Genomic DNA, 22,841 nt, shown 5'->3' with positions numbered 1-22,841 from the left:
GGCATTGTTGAACACATGGGAGGGGAAATTGTTGTCCTGGAACAAGGAGGCCATCTGGGATGTCCTGGAGTGGAATTGCTCCTGGGAGCAGATATGGTTGAAGCGGAGGAATTGGGAGTAAGGGATCACGTTTTTACGGGGGAGGGTGGGAAAAGGTGTAGGCCAGGTAGCTGTGGTAGTTGGGTGGGTTTGAAATAGATGTCCGCGTTGAGTCAGTTGCCGGAGATGGAGACCTCAATGTTGAGTCCTCCAGGCTGTGGGGTGCCCAGATGGAGGATAAGATGTTGTTCCTCCAATAGCAGCTGTGGTTTGTTTTGGCAATGGAGGAGGCCAAGGATGGTCATGTCAGTAAGGGACTGGTTGGGGGAATTGAAATGGGTGGGAATTGAAATGGAGATCTACTCAGCCCCTGCTGACCCAGTTCAATGCTCAATGAACTGTTCCCTAAGTTTACTGAAGTGCTTCCAAATAAACCTGTTGGACTATAACCTGGTGCTGTTTGATTTTTAAGTTTGTCTACCCCAGTCCAACACTGGTATCTCCACATTGAATTGTGCTGTAGGTTGGACGGGCTGAATGGCCAACCCCATGCCTACTTTGTCACGTGATGTTAATTCAGCCGGTCCTCAGCTTGGCCCCTAATGTTGATTGACCGCTGGGCTCCCGCCCCTCCCTCGCGGCTACGTGCCGAACGTGACTCCGCAGCTCCCATGCAGTCGCGAAAGACCACGTGGTTCAGGCCCAGTTGGTGGGCAGGGCCCGAATGATAGGCGGACGAGCTCACCATTCATCAAACGGGACGGCCCGTCAATCTGCGCCTATCCGTTCGACAGCAGCCAATCGTGAAGGGAGACCCGCCGTGGGGGAGGGCGGGGCTTGGTTAAGCCGGCTCGTGTCAGCTCTGGAAAAAAACCGTCCATTTCTCTCGAGGTCACTGAGGTGAAGGTGCTGAGACAGGGCATTCTGATATTTTAAAGCAAGAATAAGTATATTAGTATTTTTAAAAATAAAGAAAGATGTCTCTGTCTAATAAACTGACCTTGGATAAGGTGGACGTGAAGAATCAGAGAGTAGTGATGCGGTGAGTTTAGTACAGGAGGCCTCAGTGGCATTTCAGACTTACTGGTCCCACTTTTAATTGAAAAACGCTGCTAATTACATATTATTTATAATTGAGAATCATATTTTAATGGACATTCGTCACTGTACTATTAGTCGAACGTTTCAGTGTGTGCTAGCTCAAGTTTATAGTATGATGAAAATGCAAAATTCCATCAATGACCAGTGTAAAGGTTCAAGTTAATTCGTTTTTGTGAATTTCTAAATGTAATCCAGTCGTCTCCAGCGTTGCTGATGTTTGTATTTTTAAATTCCGCACATATTGCTTTCCTCTGTGTATGTTGTCTGTAAATTATTAATGGAATTGTGTCAAGCAGCCTCACGCTGAGTAATGTGCCTGAATTTTATGAATTGCAGCCTTTTTGGGGAGGGCATGACAAATTTCGCTTTTTCGTTATGCTTCTACCTGAGATCAAGATAAAGACAGCTAAAATATTCAAATCATATGTGATATATAGAATTTCAATCATTGAGTTGTTGCTAGTGCAACACGCATTTAAGCTCTCGGACCAAGCATACTCCATAATTAGCTTCGTCCGTATTTTGGAAGGGAACACACACAGTGATATTTTTGGGAGCAAGTTTTAATTCGTTGAAGTTATGAGATGCTGCATCCTATTCATCAAATTAATCTAGACCTGTTTCAATTTCATTACTTGTCATATGTTGGTGTTCTCACCTTTTTAACTAGTTGTTATAAGAAGCTATCAGAAATTAACATGCTCCCTGTGAAAGTATGAGAGTCTAAAAGTACAAGCCTAAAGATATCACTGCTACTACCGTTTGCTAAATTGAGGAGCAAGAGAATACTTTATCTGGATGACCTTTAATCTTCACTGTCAGAGCACAGATGTCAGTGTATTTCCACATTAGAAGTAAATGGTTAAAGGAGAAATCTCCACAAACTAAATTAAGATTATTTCTTCCTTTTTGTGCTTAAGGGTTTTTGGGGAAAATTGCATAATCTTCCTTTTTTTAAAAAAAAAACTGCTCTGAAAGATGGCTTCTAATATTGCACAAGGTTTACAGCACATTTTGCAGGCAGTTCAGAACTGATTCCAGACTGCATTGCAGTTTTTTTTCTAATTATCCTAATCTCCTTGTTTGACGTTCTGATTTTTTTGGAAAGAAAATCATACCTAGTTTTGTGTTGTTTGCATAGGATGATGACTTTTGTAATATTCTCTCTTGTTTGATATCAGAGATGTAATGAGGGCTTAATTAAGCAGCTCCTCATTAATATATTGGTTAGAATCTATGCCTCTTGTAGGAGACTGGAGTTCAATTTTCTTGACAGGCATGATGTGGAATATTTGAGTTGGACTGTGCACAGGTTATGGTATACTTTAGGGCCATCTTATGGCATTGTGGTAGTGTCCCTACTCCTGAACCAGGAGGCCTGGGTTCAAGTCCCACATGCTCCAGATTTGTGTAATACCGTCTCTGAACAAGTTGATTTGGAATAAGAAAGGTAGTGGTCTTAATTTTGAGCCAAATCTTCCAGTGAAAACAATAGCATGTTGACCTCTCTAATTGTTGATTTGTCTTAATGTGGCTTTTGATGGTCCAAGACAGATTAACAGTTATTTTTGACTGAGTCTTTAACTAAAATGTACACCAGATTGCGACTGTAAATCAGAATTACAGCATATTACTCCTTTTAAAATTCTCTGGTGCCATTCAACCTGCAGTGTGGCAAATTGAAATGAGGAGTTAGGAGCAGGATATATTCCTGAAGTTATAGCATCTTGCATGTGGTTATCAATAACTGACTGCAGTCAGAGCATGAGTTCTTGGGCTGATCAAGATCTTTAAATATTAGCTTCAAAGCATGTTTCTTTTCGGGGGGAAGAAAGATTTGCTATGCTCTTGATTTGTGTAATTGAGAATACCGTTAGAATATTCTGAAAGAATAATTAATTAACCTGTAGATGTTAGGTGAGCCACTGGCATTTTGCCTATGATTTATCTGCAAGTATGACTCTGCCCAGAATTTGTGAGCCTTAATTATGGTAACATGGGTTTACATCTTTTGTGGTTTAAGCTAATTCATACATGTTAGCCTTTTAATTTGAAAGACAAAACTGGACATTGCGTGTAGGATCAGCAGTGAGTGTGCATGTGAGTGTGTTGGTGTGGGTACTCACGCTGGACTCCTTTGTCTATAAATTCTGTGATCGTGATCTTATTCTCCTCAACTGTCTGATGAAAGCAAGTGCTTCCAAATAAACCTGTTGGACTATAACCTGGTGTTGTCATTTTTAATTTTGTCCACCCCAGTCCAACACCAGCTCCTCTAGGTCATATCCTCAGATTCTCTTCACTTATGAATTGAATTGCCTCAGTTTTAATAAGTAACGCCAAAGGAAATTTTAAACCAATAGTCATACTGCAGTTATGTGTACCTTTTTATTAATCCTCCTGTTTGAGTTGGTTGTTTCCATTATGCAGTACGTTCAGAAGCAGAATGTGTGATGAATAATCTGAAGACCACGATTAAGTAATGAAATGTGGAGTAGGTGACATTTTACATTGTGAGGGGTTTTCAGGATGAATATTCAAGATAATTCTTTAAAATGGATGGTGATTTAGGCACCGACTCTGCAAGGTTCCTCCAGCAATGCATGTACTAAATTAATATTAAATTTCCATTAAATAATGAACATTCAGATGAAGGGTAATGTGAAAATATATTTGTTAGCATGACTTAGTTGGCTGGAGTCTTGTCTCTGAGTCAGAAGATTGTGGAGTTCAAAGCCCACTTTTGGACTTGAGCACTAAAATCAAGCCTGACACTCCATTTTAAAGCTGAAGGAATGCTGCATTACCCTCATTCCTGAAGAAGGGCTCATGCTCAAAACGTGGATTCTTTGGCTCTTTGGATGCTGCCTGACCTGCGCTTTTCCAGCAACACATTTTCAGCTCTGATATCCAGCATCTGCAGTCCTCAATTTCTCCTCCTGCATTACCAGATAGTCATAGAGATGTACAGCTTGGAAGCAGATCCTTCTGTCCAACTTTTCCATGCCTACCAGATATCCCAACCTAATCTAATCCCATTTGCCAGCACTTGGTCCTTATCCCTCCAAACCCTTCCTATTCACATACCCATCCTGATGCCTTTTTAATGTTGCAGTTGTACCAGCCTCCACCACTTCCTCTGGCAGCTTATTCCATACACACACCATCTTTTGCATGAAAACGTTGCCCCTTAGGTCTCTCATATCTTTTCCCCTCTCACCCTAAACCTATGCATTCTAGTTCTGGACTCCCCCACCCCAGGGAAAAGACTTTGCCTATTTACCCTATCCATGCCTCTCATGATTTTATAAACCTCTGAGGTCACCTCTCAGCCTTCGTCGCTCCAGGGAAAACAGCCCCAGCTTATTCAGCCTTTTCTATAGCTCAAACCCTCCAACCCTGGAAACATGCTTGTAAATCTTTTCTGAACTCTTCAAAGTTTCACAACATCCTTCTGACAAGAAGGAGACAGAATTGCATGCAAAATGAATGTTTTTAAAGATGTCACTATCTATTTCCTCACATTCTATATCTTCCATGTCCTTCTCCACAATAATTACTGGTGCAAAATATTCATTGTGATATCTTTCAGAAAAGGTATTCAACTGAGGCTTAATCAGCACTTTTGGGTGAGAGTAAATCATCTGTACTATTGTGCACATTGGCTTCCGTGGTTTGGTGTATTAAATAGTGATCACGCTTCGATGTTTGTCATTGAGTATAAAGTACTTTGACATTTCTCGTGATTGTGATAGGTTTCCCAATCATTGCAGTAAATAGTACAGCAATTGAAGAATCAAATTAGAAATTTGATGACAGGAAGATGTCTGGTGACTGTATAGGACTCTCTTAGTTATTGGTGTTCCAGTTTGAAAATAACCTTGCAGTTATTGAAAGACACATTTGATTGCTGTTGCCACAGGTCAGGTTCGTATTATCCTGGACATAAAATGACAGTTAGTGTTAAGTAATGAAACTGTTATACCAAGTACAATGTTGGAATTTTTTTGCCTAAAATTATTTAGCAAGGGCACCTCTTAGCCTTGTGTACATAAGCACCTGCAATAGATATTGAAAATCATTGAAAAGTACATATAAACTAAGAAAAATATGCTTACATAGTGCTTTTCCATACTTGTATGTTTGGAAAACTCCTAGAATATAAATGCAATAAGATCATAAGACATAGGAGTGGAAGTAAGGCCATTCGGCCCATCGAGTCCACTCTGCCATTCAATCATGGCTGGGCATTTCAACTCCACTTATCAGCATTCTCCCCATAGCCCTTAATTCCTTGTGACATCAAGAATTTATCAATCTCTGCCTTGAAGACATTTAGCATCCCGGCCTCTACTGCACTCTGCGGCAATGAATTCCACAGGTCCACCACTCTCTGGCTGAAGAAATGTCTCCGCATTTCTGTTCTGAATTTACCCCCTCTAATTCTCAGGCTGTGTCCACAAGTCCTAGTCTCCTCGCCTAACGGAAACAATTTCCTAGCGTCCACCCTTTCCAAGCCATGTATTATCTTGTAAGTTTCTATTAAGTCTCCCCTTTAATCTTCTAAACTCCAATGAATACAATCCCAGGATCCTCAGCCGTTCCTCGTATGTTACACCTACCATTCCAGGGATCATCCGTGTGAATCTCCGCTGGACATGCTCCAGTGCCAGTATGTCCTTCCTGAGGTGTGGGGACCAAAACTGGATACAGTACTCCAAATGGAGCCTAACCAGAGCTTTATAAAGTCTCAGTAGCACAACGGTGCTTTTATATTCCAATCCTCTTGAGATAAATGACAACTCTGCATTCGCTTTCTTAATCACGGACTCAACCTGCATGTTTACATTTAGAGAATCCTCGACTAGCACTCCCAGAACCCTTTGTACTTTGGCTTTACGAATTTTCTCACTGTTTAGAAAGTAGTCCATGCTTGTATTCTTTGTTCCAAAGTGCAAGACCTCGCATTTGCTCACATTGAATTCCATCAGCCATTTCCTGGACCACTCTCCCAAACTGTCTAGATCCTTCTGCAGCCTTCCGACTTCCTCAGTACTACCTGCCTGTCCACCTAACTTTGTATCATTGGCAAACTTTGCTAGAATGCCCCCAGTTCCTTCATCCAGATCATTAATATATAACGTGAACAGCTGCGGCCCCAACACTGAACCCTGTGGGACGCCGCTTGTCACCGGCTGCCATTCTGAAAAAGAATCTTTTGTCCCAACTGTCTGCCTTCTGTCAGACAGCCAATCCTCAATCGATACGAGTAGCTCACCTCAAACACCATGGGCCCTGACCTTGCTCAGCAGCCTCCTGTGTGGCACCTTATCAAAGGCCTTTTGGAAGTCTAGATAGACCACATCCACTGGGTTTCCCTGGTCTAACCTGCTTGTCACCTCTTCAAAGAATTCCAACAGGTTTGTCAGGCATGACCTCCCCTTACTAAATCCATGTTGACTTGTTCTAATCTGATTCTGCTCTTCCAAGAATTTAGAAACCTCATCCTTATTGATGGATTCTAGAATTTTACTAACAACCGAGATTAGGCTAATTGGCCTATAATTTTCCATCTTTTGTCTAGATTCTTTCTTGAACAAGGGGGTTACAACAGCGATCTTCCAATCATCCGGCACTTTCCCTGACTCCAATGATTTTTGAAAGATCTCAACCAACACCTCCGCTATTTCCTCAGCCACCTCCCTCAGAACTCTAGGATGTAGCCCATCGGGGCCAGGAGATTTATCAATTTTAAGACCTTTTAGCTTTTTTTTAAGCACTTTCTCTTTTGTAATGGCAACCGTACTCAACTCCGCCCCCTGACTCCCTTTAATTGTTGGGTTATTACTCATGTCTTCCACTGTTAAGACTGACGCAAAGTACTGATTAAGTTCTTCTGCTATTTCCTTATCTCCCATCACTAGGCTTCCAGCATCAATTTGAAATGGCCCAATGTCTACTTTTGCCTGTCGTTTGTTTCTTATGCATTGAAAGAAACTTTTACTATCATTTCTAATATTCCTGGCTAGCCTACCTTCATATTTGATCCTCTCCTTCCTTATTTCTCTCTTTGTTATCCTCTGTTTGTTTTTGTAGCCTTCCCAATCTTCAGATTTCCCACTGCTCTTGGCCACTTTATAGGATCTCTCTTTTTCTTTAATACATTTCCTGACTTCCTTTGTCAGCCATGGCCAATCCCTGCCCGGATAATCTTTCTTTTCGTAGGGATGAACCTCTATACAGTGTCCTCCATTATACCCATAAACTCCTGCCATTTTTGCTCTACTGTCTTCCCCGCTAGGCTCTGCTTCCAGTCTATTTTCGTCAGTTCCTCTCTCATGCCCTCATAATTACCTTTATTTAACTGTAACACCATTACATCTGATTTTGCCTTCTCTCTTTGAAACTGCAGACTGAACTCTACCATATTATGATCCCTGCTTCCTGAGTGTTCTCTTACTTTAAGATCTTTCATAAAGTCTGGTTCTTTACATAGCACTAGGCCCAGAATAGCCTGCTCCCTTGTGGGCTCCATGACAAGCTGTTCCAAAAAGCCATCCTGTAAGCATTCCATGAATTCCCTTTCTTTGGATCCACTGGCAACATTATTTACCCAGTCCACCTGCATGTTGAAGTCTCCCATGATCACCGTGACCTAACTTTTGAAATAGGAACAGGAGTAGGCTGTTTGGCCCTTTGAGCCTGTACCACCATTCGGAGGAATGTCAGATCAGCTGTAATCCTTACGTCCACTTTGCTGCCTTTTTGTCTCGTATCAGTCTTAAATTGCCCCCTTTATTCTGAAACTATGCCCTCCTATATGTTTCAATGAGATCACTGTTCATCTAAACCCCAGTGAGCCGAGTCCCAACCTGTTTAACTTCTTGCTCAAAGACAATTCCTCCAAACCATAGATTATAATGAGCATTCTCTGAACTGTCTCCATATCTTCCTTAAATAAGGGGGCCAAAACTCTGTTTTTGAGATGTGGTCTTACCAGCATCGTGTACAATTGCAGTAGGATCTCCCCACAGTCATATTCCAATTCCCTTGAAATAAGGCTGCCATTCTGTTAGCTTTCATGATTATCTGTTGTGCATGTCTGCTCAGTTTAAATTTTGTGTGCATTTCCCTTTGTGTTGTGAATTTTGGTTGTTTTTCTCCATTGAAGTGATACTGTGCTGTTTTGTTTTCCCTTCCAAAGTGAACAAGTTCATGTTTTCCCACATTACGCTCCATTTGCCAACTTTTTGCCCCTTTACTTAACCTACCAAATTTCTCCATAAACTGTTTGTATTTCTTTTCCAATTTGTGTTTTCATGCTAATTTTAAATGCTGTTTTGATATGTGCACACCGCTATGATATACACAGCATTTCATCACACATCTTTACTCTGACCTTTAGTAATACCCACCTATTCAAAATGATTAATTCCTTGGTGATATTCCTGAACCTGAAATTATATTATTTTATTATTACTGTCTTACAGGGTGGACTTCAATGTACCAATGAAGAATAATCAGATCACTAACAACCAAAGGTAATCAGTACTTTGATTCCCAGTTACGTATTAATTTTATATGTGATGTAGCTTAAAACTGAGGTTGGGATGTTCAAATTCACTGTATGGTTAACAAAAAATATTTGGATTGTTATGTTAAAGCCTGTATCAAAAATGAACATACTTTCTTTGTCTCTTGCTTTGATGGTTTCTGAGGAAGGGTTACTGGACTCAACTTTAACTTCGATTTCTATTCACAGATATTGCCAGACCTGCTGAGCTTTTCCAGCAACTTCTGTTTTTGTTTCTGACTTACAGCATCCGCAGTTCTTTTGGTTTTTATACGTTGGTGCCTCTTTCTTCGCCCCATGAAGGCGGTGATCATTCTCTGAAATCATCTTTATGTGAATGTTTATTTTATATGCATGAGAACAAACACTGTATTTTGATAGGCTGACCTATTATTAGAAACAGTGGGATGTACCTGATCCCAATCTCATTTGATACCTGCTTGTGCATCCTTTGAACAGTTGACAAAATGTTGATAATGATCTTCCAGGAATCAATCATATATGCCAAAGAAATGTAATGTAGATAAAGGTTGATGCAGAGGTTAGCTGCGACATTGTGGTGTCTTGACATTGATCGTGGTGTTGATTTTTTTTTTCTCTAGCAGCATGTTATTTGGGAGTATAATTGTGGGCTATATTGTGGTATGCAATACTGATTTATTGAAGCAATGCATAAGACAAGACACACTTACGTACTCAACATCTGAAGTTGAGGAAGATTATGATACATTTTAAGATATTTGAGTTTTTTTAGGTTATCATCTATCTGGCGATCAGATATTCTTTGAACTTTGCCATGCTTTAACATGTGAAAACAAAATACAAGTTATGGCCAACCGGTACCTTTTGGAAATTTTTTTTGCAGAACAAAGTTTTGGAGGGAGGAGAAACAGAAATGTGATACTGTGAAGTTAAAAAAAGAAATGTTCTAAGATATTTGATTCATTTTACAGGATTAAAGCTGCAATTCCAAGTATTCAGCATTGTTTAAACAGTGGAGCCAAGTCAGTGGTGCTCATGAGCCACTTGGGAAGGCCTGATGGCATCCCTATGCCTGAGAAGTTCTCACTGGCACCGGTTGCAGAGGAATTGAAGAAACTTATGGGAAGGTAAAATTGAAACCAAGAAACTGCATTCAAAGTTTGGGAGAAGATTTGTAGCTCGGGTGCTCGTTGTTGTGGTTCTGTTCGCCGAGCTGGGAATTTGTGTTGCAGACGTTTCGTCCCCTGTCTAGGTGACATCCTCAGTGTTAGGGAGCCTCCTGTGAAGCGCTTCTGTGATCTTTCCTCCGGCATTTGTAGTGGTTTGAATCTGCCGCTTCCGGTTGTCAATTCCAGCTGTCCGGTGCAGTGGTCGGTATATCGGGTCCAGATCGATGTGCTTATTGATTGAATCTGTGGATGAGTGCCATGCCTCTAGGAATTCCCTGGCTGTTCTTTGTTTGGCTTGTCCTATAATAGTAGTGTTGTCCCAGTCAAATTCATGTTGCTTGTCCTCTGCGCATGTGGCTACTAAGGATACCTGGTCATGTCGTTTCGTGGCTAGTTGGTGTTCATGGATGTGGATTCATGAACACCAACTAGCCACGAAACGACACGACCAGCTATCCTTAGTAGCCACATGCACAGAGGACAAGCAACATGAATTTGACTGGGACAACACTACTATTATAGGACAAGCCAAACAAAGAACAGCCAGGGAATTCCTAGAGGCATGGCACTCATCCACAGATTCAATCAATAAACACATCGACCTGGACCCGATATACCGACCACTGCAGCGGACAGCTGGAACTGACAACCGGAAGCGGCAGATTCAAACCACTACAAATGCCGGAGGAAAGATCACAGAAGCGCTTCACAGGAGGCTCCCAAGCACTGAGGATGTCACCTAGACAGGGGACGAAGCGTCTGCAACACAAATTCCCAGCTCGGTGAACAGAACCGCTACAAGAAACTATTATCTAATATGCATAACTTGCTTCAAGAAACCCTTTTTTTTGAAAATAAAATATTCAAAGGGATGCAGAGGAGATAAGCTGGTGCTTTCAAGAGGTCGACATTGTCTTTAAAGTTGTGTTTAAGATGCTTAACATAATGCTTTTTTTTGTTGAGATGAGAATGAGGGATTTTATGAAGTAGGCTTTGTATTGCACTTTTCAAACTATACTTCTAAGATTCTTGAGCACTGTGATGCAGAATAACTTTTAATGTGTTGTAAATGAAAATTGCTTCTGTGATGTATACTTCTGAAACATAAGGGGTGGGTTTGAGCTGGTAACAAAATTTTAAAGCCAAATACTTTTGGATAAAAAATTGCTTGTGCCATTAAAATAGTTAATGCTTGCAATTCAACTCCACAGAGCTTAATTCTTAACTTGGTGATGGTACAGGTGTTCAGTAAGGTAGTTCAGTCTTTTGACCATTCACATTTATGCCTATTATTTAGTAACAGCATTTAAAAAACATTTTTAAAAAATGTTAACTTGTGTTGGTGCCTTTCAAAGTTTTTATTTTTGATTTACAAATAGGAATATTATCTTCCTGAAAAATTGTGTTGGATCTGAAGTTGAAGAGGCATGCGCTAACCCAGCTAATGGAAGTGTGATTCTTCTGGAAAATCTGCGCTTTCATGTTGAAGAGGAGGGCAAGGGGAAAGATGCGTCTGGGAATAAGGTGAGATTTCATACAGGTAACAAAGATATTTGAAAGTCTCAAGAATTTATGAAGCAGATATAATTAGATTGGAGATAAAAAGTCATTTCAGATGAGTTAGTGATCATCTAATGTTGAAGCCATCTAACCTGAAAATTTTTTAGTTCTAGGAAACAAATATAAACTGGAACTTGTCATTGTTTTCTCTTAGAGTCTCTGCATGTTGTGTAATTTGTCAGTACACTTGTAGCGACAGGATGTTGAAATAGGGGAGATTTCATAGAATTACACTGTACAGAAAAGGCACTTAAGCCTATTGAGTCCTCACTAACAAAACCTACACTAATCGGAATTTCTAGTGCTTGGGTCAGAGGCCAGAATGTTATGATTCTTTCTTTCAATTACTCTTTTTTTTAAAAACAGGTTGAGGTTCCCTGTGTCAACTACACTCCCAAGGTTTTTTATAAAGTGTAAAAAGTAAGAAGTGATTTCATCCCTTTCCCACCACATCCCCTCCGCAGCTCATCTCTTCTTAGTCAAAGTATAGCTTTGAAATAACTTAGTATCCAGCTGCATCATTCCTTCTAATTTTATTAGGAAGTTGCTCAGAATTAGAACCTTTTTAATACATAGGAAATAATAAAAGATTTGCTATTCAAGTTTCATAAATCATGAACACATAGGTGTGGAGCAGGTTTGACCTTGCATCCAGTGGCATTGAGACTAGGAGCTGAGCACAAGAATATATAGCGATAATGCCATCACTAACACTTCAATGAAAAATGATAACGAGATATTAAATGTTCATACTGCATCCACTTCAATTGTGTATGTGGTTTTAAAAGGAATAGGCAGTCTGTGTCTTGATATTGTGTTGAAATACTAGTATCTAACAGTATGACTAGTAGTTGCAGTAATTTGAAGTGATGAGTTGAAAGTATTGCTTTACTAATGTATCTTCAAGCACTAATTTCTCTATATTACTTTGGTACCAGTATATTTAATATGCTGCAAGACAATCACAATTTAAATGATTGAACAAAATTTACGTGTCATCTGTTGAGTTCATGATTTTTTGGGAACTGCATTCATTAAGTTACTTAAAGTCATAGAGATGTACAACATGGAAACAGACCCTTCGGTCCAACCCGTCCATGCCGACCAGATATCCCAATCCAATCTAGTCCCACCTGCCAGCACCCGACCATATCCCGCTAAACCTTTCCGATTTATTTACCCAAATAAATGTCTCTTAAATGTTGCAATTGTACCAGCCTCCACCACTTCATCTGGCAGCTCATTCCATACACGTACCATCCTGTGTGTGAAAAGGTTGCCCTGTAGATCTCCCCCTCTCACCCTAAACCTATGCTGTCTAGTTCTGCACTCCCTGATCCTCAGGAAAAGACTTTGCCTATTTGCCCTATCCTTATAATTTTGTAAACCTCTAAGGTCACCCCTCAGCCTCCGACACTCCAGGGAAAACAGCCCCAGCCTGTTCATGCTCTCCCTATAGCTCAAATCCTCCAACCCTGGCAACATCTTTGTAAATCTTTTCTGAACCCTTTCAAGTTTCACAACATCCTTCCGATAGGAAGGAGACTAGAATTGCACACAATATTCCAACATTGGCCTAACCAGTGCCCTGTACAGCTGCAACATGACCTCCCAACTCCTGTACTCAATATTCTGACCAATAAAGGAAAGCATACCAAACCCCCCTTCACTATCCTGTCTACCTGCAACTCTACCTTCAAGGAGCTATGAACCTGCACTCCAAGGTCTCTTTGTTCAGCAATACTCCTGAGGACCTTACCATTAAGTGTATAAGTTCTGCAAAGATTTGCTTTCCCAAAATGCAGCACCTCGCATTTATCTGAATTAAACTCCATCTGCCGCTTCTCGGCGCATTGGCCCAAGATCCTGTTGTTATCTGAGTTAACCCTCTTCACTGTCCACTACACCTCCAATTTTGGTGTCATCTGCAAACTTACTAACTGTACCTCTTATGCTCGCATCCAAAGACATTTTGGAAATGACAAAAAGTAGAGGACCCAGCATTGATCCTTGTGCTACTCCACTGGTCACAGGTCTCCAGTCTGAAAAACAACCCTCCACCACCACCGTCTGTCATCTACCTTTTGAGCCAGTTCTGTATCCAAATGGCTAGTTCTCCCTGTATTCCATGAGATCTAACCTTGCTAATCATTAGATTGTTGAACACCTTACTGAAGTCCACATAGATCACATCTACCGCTCTGCCCTCATCAATCCTCTTTGTTACTTCTTCAAAACACTCAATCAAGTTTGTGAGACATGATTTCCCACGCACAAAGCCATGTTGACTATCCTTAATTAGTCCTTGCCTTCCCAAAATACATATACATCCTTAGGATTCCCTCCAACAACTTGCCCACCACTGACGTCAGGCTCACTAGTCTATAGTTCCCTGATTTGTCCTTACCACCCTTCTTAAACAGTGGCACCACGTTAACCAGTCTTCCGGCACCTCACCTGTGACTACTGGTGATAGAAATATCTCAGCAAGATGCCCAGCAATCACTTCTCTAGTTTCTCAGAGTTCTAGGGTACACCCGATCAGGTCCTAGGGATTTATCCACCTTTACCCGTTTCAAGACATCCAGCACCACCTCTGTAATATGGACATTTTGCAAGATGTCAGCATCTATTTCCCTACAGTCTATATCTTCAATATCCTTTTCCACAGTAAATATTGATGTAAAATACTCACTTAGTATCTCCCCCATTTTCTTCAGCTCCGCACACAGGTTGCCTTGCTGATTTTTGAGGGGCCCTATTCTCTCCCTGGTTACCCTTTTGTTTTTAATATATTTGTAAACACCTTTTGGATTCTCCTTAGTTCGATTTGCCAAAGGTATCTCATGTCTCCTTTTTGCCCTCCTGATTTCCCTCTTAAGTATACTTCCTTTATACTCTTCTAAGGATTCACTTGATCTATCCAGTCTATGCCTTCTGTATGCTTCCTTCTTTTTCTTAACCAAACCCTCAATTTCTTTAGTCATCCAGTATTCCCTATACCTACCAGCCTTCCCTTTCATCCTGACGGGAATATACTTTCTCTGGATTCTTGTTAGCTCATTTCTGAAGGCTTCCCATTTTTAAGCGGTGCCTTTACCTGCGAACATCTGCCCCCAATCAACTTTTGAAAGTTCTTGCCTAATACTGTCAAAATTGGCCTTTCTCCAATTTAGAACTTCAACTTTTAGATCTGGTCTATCCTTTTCCATCATTATTTTAAATCTAATAGAATTATGGTCGCTGGCCCCAAAATGCTCCCCCGCTGTCACCTCAGTCACTTGCCCTGCCTTATTTCCCAAGAGTAGGTCAGGTTCTGCACCTTCTCTAGTAGGTACATCCATATACTGAATCAGAAAATTGTCTTGTGCACACTTAACAAATTCCTCTCCATCTAAACCCTCAACACTATGGCAGTCCCAGTCAATGTTCGGAAATCTCCTACCATAACCACCCTATTATTCTTGCAGATAGCTGAGATCTCCTTACAAGTTTGTTTCTCAATTTCCCTCTGACTATTAGGGGTCTGTAATACAATTCCAATAAGGTTATCATCACTTTCTTATTTCTCAGTTCCGCCCAAATAACTTCCCTGGATGTATTTCTGGGAGTATTCTCCCTCAGTACAGCTGTAATGCTATCCCTTATCAAAAATTTAGGTGCAATCCGTCCTCCTTGTACAGTCACTTCTACCCCAAAAGAGATTCCAATGATCCAAAAATGTGAATCCTTCTCCCACATACCAGCTCCTCAGCCATGCATTCATCTGCTCTATCCTCCTATTCCTGCCCTCACTGGCTTGTGGCACTGGGAGTAATCCAGATATTACTACTCTTGAAGACCTCCTTTTTAAATTCCTGCCTAACTCTCCTTCAGAATCTCAATCTTTTCCCTCCCTGTGACATTGCTTCCAATGTGGACAGTGACCTCTTGCTGGCCCCTCTTCCCCTGTGAGAACATTCTGCACCCTCCTCTGAGACATCCTTGATCCTGGCACCAGGGAAGCAACACACCATTCTGTTTCTTCGCTGCTGGCCACAGAAACATCTGTCTGTACCTCGGGCTAGAGAATCCCCTAACACAATTGATCTCTTGGAACCCAACGTACCCCTCATTGCATTCGAGCCATTCTTAATACCAGAAACTTGGCTGTTTGTGCTATGCTCCCCTGAGAATCCATCACCCCCTACGTTTTCCAAAATTGCATACCTGTTTGAAATAGGTATGTCCACAAAAGACTCCTGCACTAGCTGTCTCCCTCTCTTACCTTTCCTGGAATTAATCCATCTGTGACTGTATCTGAGACTTCCCCCCCCCCCTTTCTATAACTGCCTTCCATCACATACTGTTGCTGTTGCAAATTCCTCATTGCTTCTAACTGTCTGCCCAACCGATCCATTTGATCTGATAAGATTCACATCCAACAGCACTTATGGCAGACATAATCTGCAGTAACCCTTAAATTCTCTTTAAATTCCCACATCTGACAAGAAGTACATATCACTCTATTAAAGGCCATTTGTGCTCCTTCACAATCTACAGACCCAGAAGTAACACCATCTTATTCCTTTACAGACACTGCCCCAGGTTAAATTAACAGTTATGGCTTATATTTTAAGTTTAATCAAGAGACATCCAAAAAAACATAATGAGGAAAGAACCCACTCTGCTCACTACTGCAGATTCTCTGTAGGCCACACTTAAAACGACGATTAACTTGTCTGATTCTGTGCTGTGAACAATTATTAACTCCGCTGTGTACCTTTATTGAAAATGTATTTGTCAAGTGTCTTGTTTTTGAAGATTATTCCTATGAAGTTTCATTTTTATTGAAGGGTTTTGTGGCTAGTATTTAAACCTTTGGGTGGCTCGATGGTTAGCACTGCTGCCTCAGTGCCAGGGACCCAGGTTTGATTCCAGCCTCTAGTGACTGTGTGCAAACTCCACAGGCATTCACCCTGCGTCTGCGTGGGTTTCCTCTCGGTGTTCCGGCTTCCTCCCATAGTCCAAACATGTGCAGGTTAGGTGAATTGCTGTGCTAAATTTGGCTATAGTGTTCAGGGATGTGTAGGCTAGGTGCATTAGTCAGCAGAAAGAGTAAGAGGTAGGACAATGGGTCTGGATGGAATACTTGGTGGGTCTTTTTGGGCCAAATGATCTGTTTCCACACTGTAGGGATTCTGTGAATCATAATGTCTGAATGTCAGAAGTCGCCATTACAGAATGATGACTTAATCCTTAAGGTCAAGTTGTATCCTGACTCTTTGTAGCTCTAGAAAGTCACAGCAATCCAAGTCTAATGGGTCTCTTGTACTGAAATCAACCCAGATACAGTAATACTAGTTGCTCTCAGTTATGCTGACCTTTACAGACTGACATTGGAGACTCCTTGAACTCAAGAATATATGGGCTGCAAAGTCAACTGGATTTTGGTGGTGACTTAATTTAGTACACATATGGTCTATGAATAACTGTAGTAAATATGGGGTATTCTTTTTGCAGACTCAGCATTATTCCCATCTGTATGTATGCACAATTCCATTTATAAGTATTCTGCAATTTTAAAACAAAAGGATGGATGTCAATGAATAACAAGTTTACATTAACAGCTTGGGCACCTAGGCATGATTTGGGTCGACAATTAAAAGGAATGGCTACCGTTTAAGATCTTCAATATAATGGTGAACTGCAGTGAATTGAACCCTAGAAGATTTGGTAGGAACATATCTATAAAGGATTAACACAGTTGATTTATTCACTAATGCTGTCATGTAACACCGGTGCCATATGGACTGCTTTTGCACTTGTTCCAATTGGAGCTTTATTCATGTTAGAGCATGGTTCCATACAGTTGCTGAATCTCCAATATGTTTTTAATGCTCAAGATTGATTAGATAATTGACTGGAAATGCTACAGCAATATTTTAGCTGAGCCTCCTTTCCAACAAAAGTTACTAAATAATGCTTAGGAATGTGAGACCAGGCTAAAATTTTATTCTTTGTCTTTTCCCATTCCTAGGTCACTGAAGTTAATTGTCACATGCCCACTGCTTCATCTTTCTAGTAACTGAGGTAGAGCTAAAAGTGAACTTTTAATTAAAAGATAATCATGATCTATTGTCATGATCCAGAAAATTCATTGGAATAAAAACAGTCTGACCAGTTATATTTACCTATTAGCACATTCAATAAGTGTTAATTTCTATCAATTACTATCATCATCCTTCATCCTTCATAAATTAAATGATTTTGCTTCAGGCCACACACTTAATTAAAACTTGATATTTTATGTTGTCCATTACTAAAACTATTTGATCATCAGTGTTGCACTGAGAAGAAAGTAGAACATCTAAGATTTACATTTCAGTGCTAGAAAAATGCACGTTAGATGAATTACATTTGAGTTTGCCCCAGTGCTGTCCTGTTGTGAAATAGCTATTTTCTGGAATTGGTAATGTGAATATTTGTGTAAGGTATTGAAAGCTTGGAGGAACTTTTCACAGGCACTCCAGAAATATAACGTGCAAGTTTTTTTTTGTCTTCTCTAAGTAAGTAGTTGCATGTTGGTAATTCACCACCTTTTATATGTATTTTCACACATTTAATAAATGTTTGTTGTGGTTGTATTATTCTGTGTGCACGTGCACTTGGACATGCTTCAGATTTTTCTCACTCAACTGGAACTTTTAAATTGTAAGACTGTGGTACTTTTGTAGTTTGAAATACACTCCTCACAAAGGAGCAATTTGTTGGCATTAAATGTAGAAAAATTGTTGTGGTTCTGCTTGCCGAGCTGGAAGTTTTTGCTGCAAACGTTTCGTTCCCTGGCTAGGGAACATCATCAGTGCTGTTGGAGCCTCGTGTGAAGCGCTGCTTTGATGTTTCTTCCGGTATTTATATTGGTTTGTTCTTGCCGCTTCCGGGTGTCAGTTTCAGCTGTAGTGGTTTGTATATTGTGTCCAGGTCAATGTGTCTGTTGATGGAGTTTTGGAGTATAGGACAAACAGGAAGACAGCTAACAATCCGCATCCATGAACATCAGCTAGCCACAAAACGACACGACCAGCTATCTCTAGTAGCCATACACTCAGACAACCAGCAACATGAATTTGACTGGGAAAACACCACTATCATAGGACAAGCCAGACAGAGAACAGCCAGAGAATTCCTAGAAGCATGGCATTCATCCCCAAACTCCATCAACAGACACATTGACCTGGACACAATATACAAACCACTACAGCTGAAACTGACACCCGGAAGCGGCAAGAACATCCATCAACAGACACATCGACCTGGACCCCACATACAAATCACTGCAGCTGAAACTGACACCCGGAAGCGGCAAGAACAAACCAATATAAATACCGGAAGAAACATCAAAGCAGCGCTTCACACGAGGCTCCAACAGCACTGATGATGTTCCCTAGCCAGGGAACGAAACGTTTGCAGCAAAAACTTCCAGCTCAGCGAGCAGAACCACAACAACGGACACCCAAGCTACAAATCTTAAATCAGACTGTAGAAAAATTGATTGCAAAAAATTATTAGCTGTAAGTGAGGAACAGTTTACTTGATCAAATTTGATTTGAAAATGTAGGAAAGTTGTAAAAAGTACACTGAACTAGTCTTTTTTCCAAAAATTGTTTGTATATGTGTGTAATCCTTTTCAGATAAAAGCAGATGATGAAAAGGTCAAGTCTTTCCGAGCTTCACTGTCCAAGTTAGGTGATGTGTATGTCAATGATGCTTTTGGAACAGCACACAGAGCTCACAGGTGAATTGTTTTTATCACTTAAATTCATGGCCAAGAGAAGGATTCAGGTGAATATGTTGCGAGTTGTAATTGGCATAGAAACCTAATATACTTTTATGCTGAAGTAGGAACGTGGCAAATGTTACAGTGCACTGTTAAAAAGCTTCAAGGTGTTATGGATAGGTTAGTGGAATGGGCTGATGGGGGAATGTAATTTAGTTGGTTAAGTATAAAGTAGTACGGTTTGATAAACTGATTGGGAGCATACATCCAATGGAAGAGTACTTGATAGTATGGATGATTATGAATAAGTAGAAACTCAAGTACCATTACCTGTTAATGTTGATGAATAAATATATTTTTTAAAAAGCATTGGAATTTTATGTTGAAATACAAGAACAAAGCATCCATGGTGAATGTATATAACAAATTCTTAAGCCTGAAATTAGATAAAAATTACTTACAGTACATCAGAAAGATTTGTAAAATAACCAGAACCCAAGTAATGCTTTTGGTCTAAGTTCTTCACCAGTTGATAGACCCAAACTTAACCTGAAACCTTTGTAAACAAGATGACCAAATATTAATTCATTTGACTAATTCCTCTGATTAAGTATTTATTTTTATATTTTTGTTAGCTCCATGGTTGGTGTAAATTTGTCAAAGAAAGCAGCTGGCTTCTTGATGAAGAAAGAGCTTGAGTATTTTGCCAAAGCTCTAGAAACCCCTGAAAGACCATTCCTTGCCATTCTGGGTGGGTAAGTGTCAAATTATTCAGTGTATGTTTATTCACTCACGGGATGTGGGCATCTCTGGCTAGGTCAGCATTTATTGCCCAGAGGGCTATAGAGAGTCAGCGGCATCGTTGTGGGTCTAAAGTAACGTTTTGATTGGACCAGATAAGGATGGCAGATTTCCTTATGATATGAATTAATCAGATTTTTTCAACAATGGTTTCGTGATCATCATTAGACCCTAACTTCCAGATTCTTTATTGAGTTCAAATTCCATCATCTGCCACAGTGGGATTTGAACACAGGTTCTCAGGACATTAGCATCCAGTATGGTATTGCTTGCTTAACTTTGTAAGAACTATTAGAACTATCCTGTTGCATGTGATTTTATGGCAAATACGTAATCCTGAAATAAAATTGACAAATTTTGTTAGGTTACACTAATCAGAGCCAGACTTCTACACTAATGATAAGGTCCTAAGGAGTGTTGCTGAACAAAAATACCTTGGAGTACAGGTTCATAGTTCCTTGAAAGTAGAGTCGCAGGTAGATAAGATAATGAAGGCATTTGATATGCTTTCCTTTATTGGTCAGAATATTGAGTATAGGAGTTGGGAGATCTTGTTTTGGCTGTATCATGCAATCCTGGTCTCCTTGCTAACAGAAGGATGTTGTGAAACTTGAAAGGGTTCAGAAAAGAACCAGGTTTGGAGGGTTTCAGCTGTAGGGAGAGGCTGAATAGGCTTAGGCTGTTTTCCCTGGAGCATCAGAGGCTGAGGGGTTACCTTTATAGAGGTTTATCAAATCCTGAGAGGCATGGATAGGATAAAGGTTTTAGTTCCGGGGGGGGTTCCAGAACTAGAGAGCATAGGTTTAGTGTGAGAGGGGTAAGATATAAAATAGGCCTCAGGAGCAACATTTTCAAATAGAGGGTGGTGCATGTATGGAATTAGTTGCCAGAGAAAGTGGTCGAGGCTGGTGCAGTTACAACATTTAAAAGGCATCTGGATGGGTATATGAATAGGAAGGGTTTGGAGGGATATGGGGCAGGTACTGGCACATGGGACTAGATTAGGTTAGGATATCTGGTCAGCATGGATGAGTTGTACTGAAGGGTCTGTTTCTGTGCTGTACATCTCTATAACTCTCTAGGAGACAGATATTGCATGCTATAAGTCTTCTTCAGAACAGAGTGAAGCACCAAAGATTGTTGGGATTTGGTTTTTCTGATAAAGTGACCAACTGTAGTGGGCTATTGTAGTTTGAATATCATTGCCGTTTCATGCAATTTACATAAGTACTCTATCAGGAACCCCTATAACTTATGAACTACCTTTATTCAGATTCTGCAATGTTAATTCTGTAACACAATACTTTGAGTAAAGTATGGCTGAGATTAGAAAAATTATGTGTGGGAAGGAAATAATACAATGTAAAAACAGAAAGCTTGTATAAAAGAGACAAAAACAAACTGCAGAGCTGGAACTCAAAGTAGTCTCAAAGGAGTCTGGAAGAGCACAGCAAGCCAAGTAATATCAGGAGGTGGAGTTCTTCAGGAATTGTTTCAAATTTCCTACATAGGATAGTATTTTTGCACTAGCTTCATTTGCACCTGTATTAGAAGAAGAATAGTGTCTTTATCTGAGCAGTTGTTACAATAACTAGCTGAGAGGTTTGTTTTTACAACCTCTTTCTTTGACCAAACTGTAGTACCCCATAGTCACTGCAGCTGATGGAGTAACTTTAATTACTTCAGAAACTGAATTGTGCTCAATTATTGGACTCTTTAAAGGCTATCTTGTCTGTTTAGCATAATATTGAGAACAATAAAACTGCGTATGTTGAGAATTGAACTTGAGGTTGAGACGTCTTTAACAAAGCCTGCAAATCAGTTTAAAGTGCGTTTTATAAAAAAAGCTATAGTATTAAACTGTACGTTCTTGATTCCAATCCATTAAATTTGCCCTGATGGAAGATATTTTGTTAACAAGATATGAATCAATTGTGGGAGTTTGCTATTCCAGTCTCTTGATCTGTTCCATCGTTCTTCTGTCAGCTGGTAATGATCAGTACTTGTTCAATTTGTACAGCAGTTTGATGAAAGACATGAAATTATATGGCCTTAAAAACTGCTTCTTCTGCTGTTCAGGGCTAAAGTTCAAGACAAGATTCAGCTCATCAGTAACTTGCTAGATAAGGTGAATGAAATGATTATCGGAGGTGGCATGGCCTTTACATTCCTGAAAGTCCTCAATAAGATGGAGGTATGTGCACTAACAGAATTGCACCATCATTCTTCCCCTTTTCTAAGTTAATCAACAGATTTTATTTTCCTATTGCAATACAGAATTTCTGTTTAAAGCATTGCATAAGAAAACATTGTTGTAGCAATTATTACACCATTTTAAATTTTCAAATTATATTCCCTTGCCAGAATATTTGCTTTTTCTCTAGTAACATTAGAGACAGAGGTACAGTTCGGAACCAGATTCTTTGGTCTAACTCATCCACACCGACCAGATATGCTAAATTTAATCTAGTCCTATTTGCCCACACTTGGCCCATATCCCTCTCAACTCTTTCTATTCATATACCCAAAGTGATGTCTTTTAAATGTTGTAATTATATCAGCCTCCTCCACTTCCTCTGGCAGCTCATTCTATACATGCACCACCCTTTGTATGAAAGATTTGCCCCTCAGTTTTCTTTCAAATGTTTCCCTCTCTCCTTAAATTTATGTACTCTTGTTTCTGGACTCTCTCACCCCAGAGAAAAGACCTTGCCTATTTCCCCTATCTATGACCCTCATGATTTTATAAACCTCTAAGCTCACCTCTGATGCCTCATGAAAACACCCCTAGCCTATTCAGTCTCTTTCCTATAGCTCAAGCCCTTAACCTTGACAACATCCTTGTAAATCTTTTCTG

General features: G+C 40.2%; 1 protein-coding gene across 1 annotated transcript in view; it reads left to right on the top strand.

The window, feature by feature from the left end:
• Window positions 1-859: 859 nt before the first annotated feature.
• Window positions 860-22,841, top strand: part of pgk1 (phosphoglycerate kinase 1) — a 34,393-nt gene continuing 12,411 nt past the window's right edge. Inside the window, exons 1-7 of the mRNA XM_060832091.1 lie at window positions 860-1,081; window positions 8,631-8,681; window positions 9,667-9,822; window positions 11,244-11,388; window positions 19,098-19,201; window positions 19,819-19,938; window positions 22,064-22,178. Of these exons, the coding sequence (XP_060688074.1) occupies window positions 1,017-1,081; window positions 8,631-8,681; window positions 9,667-9,822; window positions 11,244-11,388; window positions 19,098-19,201; window positions 19,819-19,938; window positions 22,064-22,178 (756 nt within the window). The 5' untranslated portion in view covers window positions 860-1,016. The remainder of the gene's footprint in view (window positions 1,082-8,630; window positions 8,682-9,666; window positions 9,823-11,243; window positions 11,389-19,097; window positions 19,202-19,818; window positions 19,939-22,063; window positions 22,179-22,841) is intronic.

This window comes from Hemiscyllium ocellatum, chromosome 11 (assembly GCF_020745735.1).
Source record: "Hemiscyllium ocellatum isolate sHemOce1 chromosome 11, sHemOce1.pat.X.cur, whole genome shotgun sequence".
NCBI classification, from domain to species: Eukaryota; Metazoa; Chordata; class Chondrichthyes; order Orectolobiformes; family Hemiscylliidae; genus Hemiscyllium; species Hemiscyllium ocellatum.
This window is presented reverse-complemented; position numbering and strand designations above follow the sequence as displayed.